At 38.5% G+C, this 15,074-nt stretch overlaps 1 protein-coding gene across 5 annotated transcripts in view; it reads right to left on the minus strand.

Moving 5' to 3' along the window:
- Positions 1–6,824: 6,824 nt before the first annotated feature.
- The window catches only part of LOC124381928, a 37,675-nt gene continuing 29,425 nt past the window's right edge, over positions 6,825–15,074 (minus strand). For 2 of the 5 annotated variants that reach the window (XM_046843883.1, XM_046843882.1), the window contains exons 12-21: positions 14,407–14,835; positions 12,189–12,617; positions 10,534–10,794; positions 10,163–10,411; positions 9,833–10,078; positions 8,670–8,927; positions 8,248–8,550; positions 7,749–8,018; positions 7,541–7,624; positions 6,827–7,389 (exon numbers count right to left, since the gene is read on the minus strand). In XM_046843883.1, coding sequence (XP_046699839.1) covers positions 7,323–7,389; positions 7,541–7,624; positions 7,749–8,018; positions 8,248–8,550; positions 8,670–8,927; positions 9,833–10,078; positions 10,163–10,411; positions 10,534–10,794; positions 12,189–12,617; positions 14,407–14,835 — 2,596 coding nt within the window. In that variant the 3' untranslated portion in view covers positions 6,827–7,322. Of the gene's footprint in view, positions 7,390–7,540; positions 7,625–7,748; positions 8,019–8,247; positions 8,551–8,669; positions 8,928–9,832; positions 10,079–10,162; positions 10,412–10,533; positions 10,795–12,188; positions 12,618–14,406; positions 14,836–15,074 lie in introns of all 5 variants that reach the window. The other 3 variants (XM_046843886.1, XM_046843884.1, XM_046843887.1) reach the window with 3 other exon arrangements.

The raw sequence follows: 15,074 nt of genomic DNA on the forward strand, positions 1-15,074 counted from the left end.
TTTCTCTGGACTGTAAAAGCGACCTGGAGACGTTAAAAAATACCACGTCGCGTCCTGCCCTTCTTCAAGCCGCAAGTATTAAAACAGCGCTGAACAGCGCCCCCTAGAGGTATTGCAATTTGATATGGATATTGTAATGATGCAAACGAATTCTTACCTCCATTACAGGACAATGTCTATATATCTATCTACATCTACACCTCTCTCTCTCTCTCTCTTTCTTTCTTAATAATAACTGCACAATGATAATGGAAACGTTAGAATCATATTTCGCCCTCAAATCTCAAATACATTTGGTGGAATGTAAAGCAAAAGAAAAGAAATAAAACAGAGCACAGTAGGTCTTATTCTATAGTACAGCTCATGTAACATATTTGACACTAATTTTACAGCTTGTTCTTATTTTATTTTATTCCATTTAGTTCAATAAGAAAACATTACAGAATAAATCACTTTGCAGATATAGGTATATTCAGCCTTAAGTTCATCCAATATTTATAATGTAAAAAAACTTTTAGTTTGCTTTGTTTTACCTTCGAAAAGTGCTCCAAAGTAAATCGATTAGATCAGCACGTGTTTTTTAATACTTTTAATACGTTTACTTCACCTATCAGGCGCAACGTTGCCAGTTGCCATGTCCTCTGAAATGACTCTTTTCTGTTTCTTTATCTTAGAACTCTCTCCTATTGGATAACAGTGAGTCAATCACAATAAAAATGTGTCCAATCTAAAAACTGGATTCAAGAACGTATTAAGACGTCAATCTCGATTGCGATTGGACATGAGTTTAACATACATGAATGATCTATTTATAAATCATTAACATCAATACTTGGAGTTCTTTAGGGTTGGATAAGCAATGTAGAATATGTACTTTTAATGATCTTAAAAACTTTTGAGCTTTTTTTTCCCACCCTTTTTTTGTGGGGGAGGGGTGGGTCTCCCTCTTTCATATATGCTGGTTTCTTTATCTATTTTATCTATTTTTTTTCTTTCTTTTCCTTTTTATAAAAAATTCTGAAATCTTTTCTTTCATCATTTTTGTAAATAATTGTAAATCTATTTTTTTATTCAAACCCTACAAAGAATTCATAATAATTTATTGATACATGTTGCAAAAAGAGATTCAGGAAGAAATCTTTCTTGAAAAAAAAAGGAGGTTTAAAGAAAAAAAAAGCTCATTGTGTTGTGTATAGAGTTCTGTGTTACATGCTGCATTTACTGCTAATTCTGTTATCAATTTGTTGACTGTTACGACGTTTTGTCGTTTTTATCCAAAATGAATTGTATTAAAGCATTTATGGGGGTTTAATAGATGTAAAGTTTGGGGAGAAAAAATGTGTTACAATAAGATTAAGAAAAATGATGTGGGAAAACTGACATTTGTGTGTTTTGAGTTTTTGTAAATGGCGATCTGGAGAACGTTTGCTGTGTGTATGTAGATACAGTGTACATTGATGTGTGTGTGTGTGTGTGTGTGTGTGTGTGTGTGTGTGTGTGTGTGTGTGTGTGTGTGGGTCTGTTCCTGATAATCTCCATATCTCATTTGTATAGATGTCATACATATATAAGCACACACTCATGCTTTTTTGGTTGCAGTTTTCCCTAATATCCTCACACACCTACACACACACACACACACACACACACACACACACACACACACACAAAAGAGTGAGAGAAAGATTTTTAGTTTTAAATCAGCTGTATTATAAGTGTAATATAAACTGTACCTGGTTCACTGACCCTTTCTTCTCTTGATATTTAACGCCACTTATTCGTATGTAAATTCAAATTACACTCAGATTTATTGAGTCCCTGTTCTGTACTTTTTTTTCCTGACTGAAGTAGATATCAACATTTAAAGCATTTTATTTTTTGTTGGTAGAATAAATAATCATACATGTAGCAGAAAATCCATATTTATCATCTGATATTTGAGTGCTGAGTGATTCATTTATATTTCAGATTCATTTCTTCTTTCTTGATATTTAACCTACATGGATTTACAAAAGGGGTTACACTCGTGTTATTGGAATAAAATCAAATTTGAGAATTGATTTGAACTTCATGCCCTGAAAATGTCATTCGTTAAAGATTTAGAGATGAAAATGTAACAGTCTCAGTCACTCACTTTATCTGGATTCTAGAATCTTTTACATCACAGCTCTAAAAAGAAAAATATCTACATTAATGTATAAATGTTTTTTTTTTCTCTATTTACTTTCTAACTTCTCCTTTTGCAGTGTTGATGTTGAGTTAAAGAGCTTTAACAGAACGGCTCAGAAAGTAGTTTAAGTTTCTTTAGCAGCAGCTGCACATCAAACACTTGTACAGAGGATCATTTACATCATTATTCTGATTATTTCAATATCAATTTTTTTTTATATAGTCATTTTTTCCTGTAAAGTTAAATTAAATATTGTTTTTCAATCAATAGATGAGATAATAGACGTGAAGATTGGCTCGGTGTCAGGACATTGTTTGGGATAATTGGGACAAATTGTAAAAAAAATCTCCAATGTGTATTTATTCCTGACTTAATTGTTAATTGATGGTCTAGTTTACTGTATACAAAGTGCAGCAAGTGTTTTAATATTTATGCAAAATTTTAAAAACCCTTTTAGTGTCTATGTAAAGCTCAGGAAATACTCTGAGTGACCATAGAATTAAACATGGTTTCATTACGAGAGAGAGAGAGAGAGAGAGAGAGAGAGAGAGAGAGAGAGAGAGAGAGAGAGAGAGAGAGAGAGAGAGACCGCATTCCCCTCTGGTTCTCCTGTACAGTCTGTTCTTTTGTATTTATCATAAAAAAAATAATTCTGTAAATAACACTCTTTTCTCCCCCTCTTTCTGTCCTTCTCAAATTCTGTATTTTGTTCTATATTAATAAAGTTTATTTATAAAGATTTATAAATAAAGTTCTCTCTTTTGTAAATTGTTCCTGTTAAATAAAAAGGTTTTAAAATACAAAATATGTAAAATGGATATTATAATGAAAAGAAATATTTCTTCCTTTCAGCCTTTTTTTTTCTCTCTGTGCTTCAAACTTTGTGTTATTCCTCTTTCTGTAAAGATTTCTATTTATCAAGATGCATATTATTATTATTATTATTATTATTATTATTGACATTAAATACGCTTGTCTACTTCATGCTCAGGTGTGCTGTTTGTCACTCCAATATTTATTGTATATTTAAACAAAAACCAAAGTGAAGCAGGATATCCTGATATACAGTAGTGTTACATATTTTTTTGCATGAAATAATTTAAAAATGTAAAGATTATTAAAGACTGACATGAATCTGTGTCACATCTCAGATCAGCTGCACGAGCTTCAGACTGGTGGACTGGAAAAAAAAGACAATGTCTGAACACTTTTACGGTAATATCCGCTGTAACAGCTCATTGCATACCAATAGTCAGTCCTAATCATGGTGTAACAGTAAGGGGAAGCAGAGGCAGAGGGTACACAAGTTCCTGTAGACAAGTTTTATAAAAGACCAAAAAAACCCACAAAGAAAGAACCCGGGAAACTGCGACCTCTACTGCCGAGAAAAAGAAATGTCCCGCGTTCACACAAAATTCACAATATGAAATTTAGTACACAAATGAAGCTTATTTTACACAAATAAAATTAGCTACTTATATCCGTGGATCTTTTGGAAAAATAGTAGTTGCTTATTTTATACTGTTGACGATGAATATTATATAAATTAATACATGTAACTTCTACATTGTGCAGTTTTGTTTGGGGGTTTTCGAGTAGTTACACACCCTGTCCAGCAGATGTCAGTATGTGGCGTTGATGCATTCATTTTCATAAGGCTTTCGTTTTGTTGTTGTTTTTTTAATCTTCTTCTTCTTCTTTCGGCTGCTCCCATTAGGGGTCGCCACAGCGGATCATCCGTCTCCATACCACCCTGTCCTCTACATCTGCCTCTTTTACACCAACTACCTGCATGTCTTCCCTCACCACATCCATGAACCTCCTTCTTGGCCTTCCTCTTTTCCTCCTACCTGGTGGCTCCATCCTCAGCATTCTTCTACCAATATAATTCATGTCCCTCCTCTGCACATGTCCAAACCATCTCAATCTCGCCTCCCTCACCTTGTCACCAAAACATCCTACATCGCTGTCCCTCTAATAAACTCATTTCTAATCTTATCCATCCTCGTCACTCCCAACGAAAACCTCAACATCTTCAGCTCTGCTACCTCCAGCTCCACCTCCTGTCTTTTACTCAATGCCACTGTCTCTAAACCATACAACATCGCAGGTCTCACCACAGTCCTATAAACTTTCCCTTTCATTTTTGCAGATACCCTACTATCACAAATCACTCCTGTCACTCTTCTCCACCCACTCCACCCTGCCTGCACTCTTTTCTTCACTTCTCTAACACACTCTCCATTACTTTGCACTGTTGACCCCAGGTACCTGAATTCCTCCACCTTCTGAAGCTCTTCTCCCTGCAACCGCACCACTCCACTGCCCTCCCTCTCATTCACACACATGTACTCTGTCTTACTCCTACTGAGTTTCATTCCCCTTCTCTCCAGCGCATATCTCCACCTCTCCAGGCTCTTCTCAACCTGCTCCCTACTCTCACAACAAATCACAATATCATCCGCAAACATCATAGTCCAGGGAGACTCCTGTCTGACCTCGTCCGTCAACCTGTCCATCACCACTGCAAACAGGAAAGGGCTCAGGGCCGATCCTTGATGCAGTCCAACCTTCACTCTAAACCAGTCTGTCGTACCTACTGCACACTTCACTGCCGTCACACTGTCCTCATACATGTCCTGCACCACCCTCACATACTTCTCTGACACACCTGACTTCCTCATACAATACCACAACTCCTCTCTTGGCACCCTGTCGTCGCCTTCTCTAAATCCACAAATACACAATGCAATTCCTTCTGTCCTTCTCTATACTTCTCCATCAACATTCTCAAAGCAAATAAGGCATCTGTGGTGCTCTTCCTCGGCATGAAACCATACTGTTGCTCACAGATGGTCACCTCTTCTCTCAGCCTGGCTTCCACTACTCTTTCCCATAACTTCATGGTGTGACTGATCAACTTAATACCCCTGTAGTTACTGCAGGTCTGCACATCTCCTTTATGCTTAAAGATCGGTACCAGCACACTCTTCTCCATTCCTCAGGCATCTTCTCACCTTCCAAAATCCTGTTAAACAATCTGGTCAAAACCCACTGCCATCTCTCCTAAACATCTCCACGCTTCTACCGGTATGTCATCTGGTCCAACCGACTTTCCACTCTTCATCCTCTTAATCGCTGCTCTCACTTCCTCCTTACTAATCCTATCTACATCCTGCTTCACCAACTCCACATCATCCAACCTTCTCTCTCTGATTTTCCTCATTCATCAGCTGCTCAAAATACTCCTCCACCTTCTCAACACACTCTCCTCACTAGTCAACACATTTCCTCTCCATCCTTTACTGCTCTAACTTGCAGTACATCCTTTCCAGCTCGGTCCCTCTGCCTGGCCAATCGGTACAAATCCTTTTCTCCTTCCTTAGTGTCCAACCTCTCATACAGCTCCTCATATGCCTTTTCCTTGGCTTTCGCCACATCCTCTTAACCTGCTGCCGCATCTCCTTGTACTCCTGCCTACTTTTCTCATCACTCTGTCTATCCCACTTCTGTTTTGCCAACCTCTTTCTCCTTATGCTCTCCTGCACTTCCTCATTCCACCACCACGTCTCCTTGTCTTCCTTTCTATTTCCAGATGTCACACCAAGTACTTTTCTAGCTGCCTCCTCATCACTCCTGCAGTAGTTGCCCAATCATCCAACACCTCCTTAACACCACTGAGCCTCTCTGACCTCTTCCCTGAACCTCACACTACACTCTTCCTCCTTCAGTTTCCACCATCTTATTCTTCTTTCAGTCCTCACTCTCCTCCTCTTCTTCGCCTCCAAAACCATCCTACAGACCACCATCCGATGCTGTCTAGCTACACTGTCCCCTGCCAACACCTTACAGTCGCCAATCTCCTTCAGGTTGCATCTCCTGCATAGCACATAGTCCACCTGTGTGCACCTTCCTCCACTCTTATCGTCACCCTATGATCCTCCTTCTTCTTAAAATAAGTGTTCACCACTGCCATTTCCATCCTTTTAGCAAAATCTACCACCATCTGCCCTTCCACATTCCTCTCCTTAAAACCATACCTACCCATCACCTCCTCATCACCTCTGTTCCTTCACCTACATGCCCATTAAAGTCTGCCCCAATCACCAACCGTTCTTTCCTAGGTACACCATCTACCACTTCATCTAATTCACTCCAGAATCTTTCCTTCTCCTCCATCTCACAGCCAACTTGTGGAGCATAGGCACTGATGACATTTATCATCATCCTTCAACTTCCACCTTCACGATCATCACCCTATCAGAAACTCTCTTCACCTCCACTACACTCTTACTGTACTCTTCCTTCAGAATCACCCCTACACCATTTCTCTTCCATCCACACCATGATAAAACAGTTTAAATCCACCTCCAATGTTCCTGGCCTTACTCCTTTCCACTTGGTCTCCTGAACACACAGCAATTTTAAAAGGCTTTCGTTTTGTTTTGTTTTTCATAAAGTGCTTTATTTATTTATTTATTTATTCATTCATTCATTCATCCCGTTAAATATTACACAAACAATTAATGGCCCCTAAAACAATTGCAGTCATTGTTAATTATTATTAGTACTTTAAATATATACCTTTTGCTGAATTAGAAAACCCAAATCTTTTTAGAGAAGTAAATATCACATGCTATTCCTGCATTTGATTTTTATCGTGGTGAGATTTTCTTCCTTCATGTCCACTGAATCTAAGCTGTTTTGCACTTTTTCCTTCTTCTTTTTTTCAAAACAATCTTTATTAAAATTATGGAGTGAAATAAACAGCAATGGTTGAAAAAATAAATATTTTATTTTATTTGTATTGCGCTTTTAACAATGAATATTGAAAAGCAGCTTTACACAGAACATGTGGTGATAATAAATTAGTATGTTCTTTATAAGTAAGTTTGTCCCTGATAAGTGAGCCGCTGGCGACTGTGGCGCAGGAAAAACTCACCGCAATGGCAAGAGGAAGGATGAACCCATCCTCATCTGGGTTGCACAAAATGTCCATTTGTTGCAGCTATACAATGTTGCGGGGTGCAGTGATTGTGATCAGAAGCAAACTTTCCCCTCTGGTTCTACTGTGTCTGTTCTTTTGTATTTTTCGTACAAATAATTTCCTGAATTATGAAGAAGAGTGAAATCAGGAAACTGTCCACAATCATCACCAGATCTCAAAGCGTTTGTCTTTTTGGAAATGTTCTTTATTAGTAATTCTGTTGTTGAAGAGTCTGAAGACACAAAATGAAATTGAAAATGTTAATATAAAGGTCAGACATCACATACATTAGTACATACACACCATTTCCATACACATCTGTAAATATAGTGTATGAAGTGTATGTATGAACAAACAACACACAAACACACACACAATCTTACCGAACTGTCTGTATGTTGCTGCTGGTGGAGACGATTGTGTAGATTCTTCCTGCTAAATTATCGTCTATATCATTGTGACTGAGGCTAAAGAACAGAACAAACATATATTAATACAATGAGCATAATACTGTACACACACACACACACACACACACACACACACACACACACACACACAGACAGACACACACACACACTGCAAACTCACTCCAGGACAGCTGTTTTATGCAGGTGTGGGAACAGCAGCTCCAGGCCATGCTCAGAGAGCTTACAGTGGCTGAGGTCCAGTTCTGAAAGACCTTCAGTAAATTCCAGAAACAATGCGAGTGATCTGTAGGTGTGGAGGTCCAGAGGGGTCTCACTGAGGTCCAGATCTCCATCCAGAGCCTGAGAGAGGGATCTAACATGCCTCACACACTCTGACTCATTTACCACACGAAGAAGAGCCAAGAACTGAAGCAACAAGGGTTTACTACAGCTGTGTTAAAACAAGAGAGAGAGAGAGAGAGAGAGAGAGAGAGAGAGAGAGAGAGAGTTAATACATTTAAAATATTACCACATGTAAGTAATTAATGATATGTAGTAACCTCACTGCAATAAAGTGAATAATTTTAGTCTAGTGACATTAAAAAATTAAAATTATACTTGACCTGGTTACAAATAAAAACTTAAAAAAATTAAATCATGAAAACTCATGTGTGTCTCACCGCAGTCTCACAGTATGTAAAACGGGGAAGAACAGGTCCAGTGCTGCATCTTCTATCTGACAGTCCTTCAGAATGAGCTCTGTAAGCTGGTGAGAATTCTGGATGGCTGTGCTGATATCTCTGCAGTCCTCAGTGCTCAGAGGCAGAACATTATCCTCTGTTTCTGTAGTCAGATCTAAACCAGTGCTATAAGAGAAGTCCAGTCTGTTCTTCAGAGCAGCAAAAACTGCTGTTGCTGCCCCCTTCTGGAGGTCAGATTTACTGCAGCAGTGGAGCATCTTCAGCAGCAGGACCCTGTCAACACTGACAACAAAGAAGTATTTTTACTGTTACAATGTTTGTTTCTTTTATTTATTAATGAGATTACAATCACTTATGTAGATCTTTTCCCTCGGTATTGCCCTTGTGAACACCTGAGTTACCTGAGCTGAGAAACTTTGTTGAACAGAGGAAGAATCTTCATCAGGTCCTCCTCCTGTATGGAGGTCCACAGCAGGTTCAGACAGACAGATGTAGAGTGTTGGAGAGTGAAGTGCAGGGCAGTAGAGTGGTAGGAGTCCAGCTCTGTATTGCTCAGGTTGATACAGCTGTGTGTTGAACTTAAAAGACCGGACACACAGTCAGCAGATCGAGTCTCATAGATCTCTCTGATGACTGACAGCAAAACCAAGGGGTTCAATCTGTGGAGGTGCAAAAAAAAACATCCATCCATACATTTACCTTTAAACACTGATATGATTAAATTTTTTTATTATTCTTTATATCAGCCAAGGGCTATGAATGATTCATATATGCAAAAAGAAAAAAGAAATTTATATGTATGAGTGTGTTTATTTGATTTGTTTCACAGTGAAGATTTGTTTATTATATAATGCACATACAGAAGTTAATAACGTAAATTAATATTGTAAGAATTACAGACTGCCTCAACCCAGATTCCACCCTACACTATATCAAAATAAGCTCATCCGCAAAACGGCTTACATTTCACAAAAGTAGTTATGTAGAATTTCAGTTGTATCAAAACTAATCATAGTCTTGATTGAATCTGTCTGGGAGACAGCAAGCCTTCAAGGACCATTTCTAACCAAAAGGTATCTGAGACCATGATTATCATTCACACAATACCCCTTCCTGACCTACTGCGGGGCCGGCACCAGCAAAGGTGCGAATACCAGTGATTACCACCTGCTGACCTCCGCCCGAGAAGGGTCTTCCCAGCCTTTTGTTTCCTCACGCATGTCCTATATCTAATTTACATTTAAAGGATAACTCCGGTCTATACTTCAAAGGGAAGAACAATATAAAATATCTGGGCAGAGTTTGCTCTGGGTTCTTTCTGACTCCGATGAACCCAAAGTGCTTCGTGTATTTTGTCACTGCTACGCTGTTATAAACTTCTTTATTACGATCTTCGTTGTCCTCTTCATTTTTTCTTACAATATCATAATTGCCATATGTGTGATGTGCATGCCAGCTGCACTGTTAAGGATGTCCTCGTTACCGTGTTTATGTAAACATGTGCGTTTGTTTTTGTCCCGTGTCCTTTGTATGTGCGATTATGTTTCCATTTATGTTTTGTCACCTTTTAAACTGAACTTCAGACAGTAGAGGAAGAATCTGTCTGACGTGATTATATGCGATTTGGCTCTTTCTGATGTTCACGTTAATGCGGCAAACTCGCTGCTGGAGGAAATGGATGAGCTTTTCCCAACTGAGAGAACAGGAAGTCAGGTCTCCTCCCGTTTTCTCCAGAAAAAAGCGGGTCAGTTCTCCATCCCTCACCTCACACAGCAGATCAGTAAACTGCTGGAGAGTCTCTTTTGATAACCTGCACACATACACATGATGTTTATAACTGAAAACTTTAAATCTAATATAAAATTTTATATGATAATGTAAATTGTAAACTGACCTGATTTGTAAATGCCCAGGATGACACATGAGACTGATGAGAGAATGAGCATCTATTCTACACTTACTGAGGTTCACACAGTGAACAGTCCATATGTTCAGAAGGGAACACAAACTGCTCAGATATGTGATCGTTTTATTTAGTGTTATGCTGTTTAGGTCCATGCAGAGCTCATCAATGACCACTGAGACACCTGATCTCACTGCTCGAAATGCTTGGACCATCCTCTGTACCACACGTCCACTCAGGCTGCCAAACATTCACACAAACATATTTATTAAAGGGAAATTCATGGTCCAGCTTAATGAAGACCTGCTTAATAAAGTTATACAGAATGATATGAAAAGTATGAAACTGATTATTGAACATACCAGAGTTTCTGAAGGTGTGTTCTGAGTCTGAAGAGACACCTGAGTCCTCGTTGAGAGATGCCCCGGGGTGTCAGAGTGAGTTTGAGATTAGAATCTGAGACTTTCAGCACTTTTCTCACAGCTCTGCACTCACGAGTGCTTAAAACCCAATCTATAATGAAGATGGAGTCCGTGGCAGCAAAGAAAGCCTTCACCAACTCTGTATCTTCTGCATTCTCAACAACGGCTTTACTTAAACATGCAGTTAAATTTTCACCGCATCTAAAATAGACAGATTTCATGTTAAAAAAGAAGAAAAGGACAAATTGTGAAGCTATGATTTGTTGAATAACATTACTTAATAATTAAATATAAATACTATAATGTTTTTGTATCATTTGATTAACTGCATCTCTCTCAAGATCCACAGCTTGATTTTGTCACATTTCAGATCAGAATTATGAATAAATACAGAAAATTATAAAGGGTTCACTATCATTTAAGCAGCACTTCATTTATTAGACACAAAATCCTGACTTTCAGTGGCATGTTGTGTAAAAACAACTGTACATAATGTATATATAAGAAGACATGAAAGATTTTGTTTCTTAAGTAAAATAACCATTTAAAATTCCATACATAATGAGGTAACATAACTGACATAAATGACATTATATTAATATTTGTACATGGGACAATCAGACCTGAACTGTGAGAGTCTTGTTAGACCAGGGATTAAGATCCATTAAGTAAAATGCTAATATTCATTTGCTGAAAGATTTAGCTGTTTAATTAAAAGGACAAAGATTAGCCTAAAAAACAGAATATTAAATGTAAACTCTTAATGTTTATTAAGACCAAACCATTTTAAATTTCACATTTTATAAATATAATTATATTAATTACACTGTATGTGTCAGGGATCCACCTGCCACGCCCCCTTTGGTGGCTCTCTATGCCTCCACTCTCCATAGAGCTCCAGGTTTAACGAGGCACACCTGGAGCTCATCATCACTCATGCCTCCACTCTCTCTGAAGCCCCAGGTTTAATCACGCTCACCTGGGGTTCATCATCACTCCACCCTGCTTCTATATAAGCTCCTCATTCACCCCCAAACAGCGTTCGTTATTGTTTATGTTGGACTTCCCATACCGCATGTGTTTATGGCTTCATGTAGGACTCTTTATGTTCCGTTTCGTCCGGACTCCCGATATCCTGCACCGGCTACGCGCTTCCTTTCAGCGCATCTCGGATCATCTACGCTTCTCCCCAATCACAACTCGGACTCTCTCTACCCAAAGACTGCCGTGTGTGAGTGTGTGTGTGTGCGCGTGTGCGTGTGTGCTTGTGTGTATCTCTCTCCGTCATTTGCTGTATTAAACCCGAGCGAACCGTACTTCGGCTTCCGCCTCCGTTTCATTCGCACCCTGACAGTATGACTACAATAAAGAGATGCTCCAAATTAGAACCATTTAAAATTCCAGTAAAAACTGATTAGAAAAATATAAACACATTATTCCTCTCAGCTTTCATTAATAATAAGGCACTTGGGGCAAATTTTTGTTTTCTGCTTATATATTGTATTATATATTGAGTATAAATCAAGAAACAGTAATAAAAAAGGGATGAGGGTTAAAATGAGAAGATTCAATAGTCAACAGTATTGAAAACACACCTGAGCTGTGAGATGTAGGGCAGACACTGAAGGAAACTCCTCACTTCACTCTCGTTATTTGTGCAGTCTCTCAGCACCACTGGTTTCTTCTGTGTTTGGAGTTTCAGCACTTCTAGGAGGAGGGAGACTTTTCTCTTTGAGAGATTTATGGACCAGACATCAGGAACTGACTGATAAACTGGTAGCAATGCTGGAAGAACCCTGCTGCCTGTTTTACTCTCATACTGCTTCACATGGGAGTACAGATCCAGCAGGAAATCACTCTGTTCTTCTTGGAATCCATGAGACTCTCCATCAAAAGGGAATGTGTTGTAGCTGCACACTGATGCCAGAAGCTCAGTGAAATTCTCTCCTTTATCTGATTGACAGTCGACAGCTGCGATGCTCAGATTCAGCAAAAAACAGATGGATGCAGAGTCTGAATAAAACCTAAATATAAAAAATATTACATTTATTAGCAAGAATATGAGAGAAATAAAACATTCAGACACTGAAAATGTGCACGGATCAATTAAGTTAATAAAGACACACTGAGGGTCGTCACATCGACTCAATTTACTAATGCACATGCCACAAAATAGCAATAATTTCACTTTCAATGCATATAGATAATTTTTTCTGTTTTACTCTCATTAGTCATCATAGTCACTACTGTTGTGCGACGGATATGGAGGCGGAAGCCGGAATAGAAGCACGCGTGTTTATTTAACAAAAAGGCAGAGCCAACACAAAATACCCGCATAGATCAGGATAATCCGGCAAACGGCAGTCTAGTAATAATGTCCACGGTGCGTTATGGAGCAAGCGCGGTGCGGAGGTAGCGACGAAGAAGCGTCGGAAGTCCGAGGTGCGCTGGGGAAGGTAAACGCAGCTGTGGAGTGAGCGAGGAGTCCGGGAGGAGAAAGTATGTAGCGGGAGCAGCATACATACAAACACATACCACCATGAACCTACAATAACGGACCGGGAGTGTGGGTGAATGTGGGGTTTTTATAGGAGCTGGGGAGAAGTGAGTGAAACAAGTCACAGGTGTTCCCCATGAAGCCCGATTGCGAGCAGTTCCGTGCGGGCGGGGCACGCACAGGAGAAGGAGCGAGGTGCTTTGGGGAAACCCGAAGTTTGACAGCTGCTGAAGGGGGCGTGGCAGGGGAATTCCTGACAACTACTTTCTAATTGTAATGGTAATGGTTAGTTCTCCCAATGCTGACCAGTCAAAACACACACACACACACACACACACACACACACACACACACAAATCAGACAACACTGTACTGAATAGAAATTAAAAAATCAGTAAACGAGGTAACTGATGAAATTATGTTGATATTTAGACGATATCAGTTCTGGACTGTTAGTGTCCAGATATTTTAGATCAAGGTTAAAGATCCATTGGATAAAATACTAATATTCATTTGCCAGTCAAATAAGAGTGTCTTTAGCATACAGTAGTTTTGTATTAGACACTGTTGATTTGGCAAAAGTAAATGTAGACTATAGAGTTAAACTTTAGTTTGCATTAATTTAATACTTCTTAAAAACAAAATAATTGAATAATGGCTAAACTAATTACACATGCAAACTGATTTTATAAAAATCCTCAAAAAATCCATTAAATTAGCAGCAGGTGTACTTTCACTGCTACGTTTCCATCAGTTGAGTTCACAGCTAATAACTCTAACCACAGGTGAGACTTCACCTTAATCTACATAATGAGGTAACAAATAACTGATGACATTATTTTGATATTTGTACATGGGACAATCAGACCTGAACTGTGAGAGTCTTGTTAGACCAGGGTTTAAGATCCATATGGTAAAATGCTAATATTCATTTGCTAAAAGATTTTGCTGCTCAATTAAAAGGACTAAGATTAGCATAAAAAAAACTGAGAATTTTAAATGTAAACTCTTCAAATTTCTAATTAGATCATACCATTTTACATTTTATACTTTTTAATTATAATTATATTAATTACACTGTTATGACTACAATAAGGAGATGCTCCAAATAAGAAACATTTAAAATTCTATTAAAAACTCATTAGAAAAAAATAGACACATTATTCCTCTCAGCTTTCATAAAAAATAAGGACCCTTTGGGCAAATTTTTTGTTTTCTGCTTATTAATATGTTAAGTATAAATCAAGAAATGTTAATAAACAATAAATGAGGGTTAAAATGAGAAGATTCAATATTCAACAGTATTGAAAACACACCTGAGCTGTGAGATGTAGGGCAGACACTGAAGGAAACTCCTCACTTTACTCTCTTCATCTGTACAGTCTCTCAGCTCCACTGGTTTCTTCTGTGTTTGGAGTTTCAGCACTTCTAGGAGGAGGGAGATGTTTCTCTTTGAGAGATTTATGGACCAGACATCAGGAACTGACTGATAAACTGGTGGTAATGCTGGAAGAACCCTGCTGCCTGTTTCACTCTCATACTGCTTCACATGGGAGTACAGATCCAGCAGGAAATCACTCTGTTCTTCTTGGAATCCATGAGACTCTCCATCAAAAGGGAATGTGTTGTAGCTGCACACTGATGCCAGAAGCTCAGTGAAATTCTCTCCTTTATCTGATTGACAGTCGACAGCTGCGATGCTCAGATTCAGCAAAAACCGGATGGATGCAGAGTCTGAATTCAACCTAAATATAAAAAATATTACATTTATTAGCAAGAATATGAGAGAAATAAAATATTCAGACACTGAAAATGTGCACGGATCAATTAAGTTAATAAAGACACACTGAGGGTCGTCACATCGACTCAATTGACTAATGCACATGCCAAAAATAGCAATAATTTCACTTTCAATGCATTTAGACTTTTTATTTCTGTTTTACTCTCATTAGTCATCATAGTCACTACCTTCTAATTGTAATGG

Source organism: Silurus meridionalis, chromosome 29 (genome assembly GCF_014805685.1).
Source record: "Silurus meridionalis isolate SWU-2019-XX chromosome 29, ASM1480568v1, whole genome shotgun sequence".
Taxonomy (NCBI): domain Eukaryota; kingdom Metazoa; phylum Chordata; class Actinopteri; order Siluriformes; family Siluridae; genus Silurus; species Silurus meridionalis.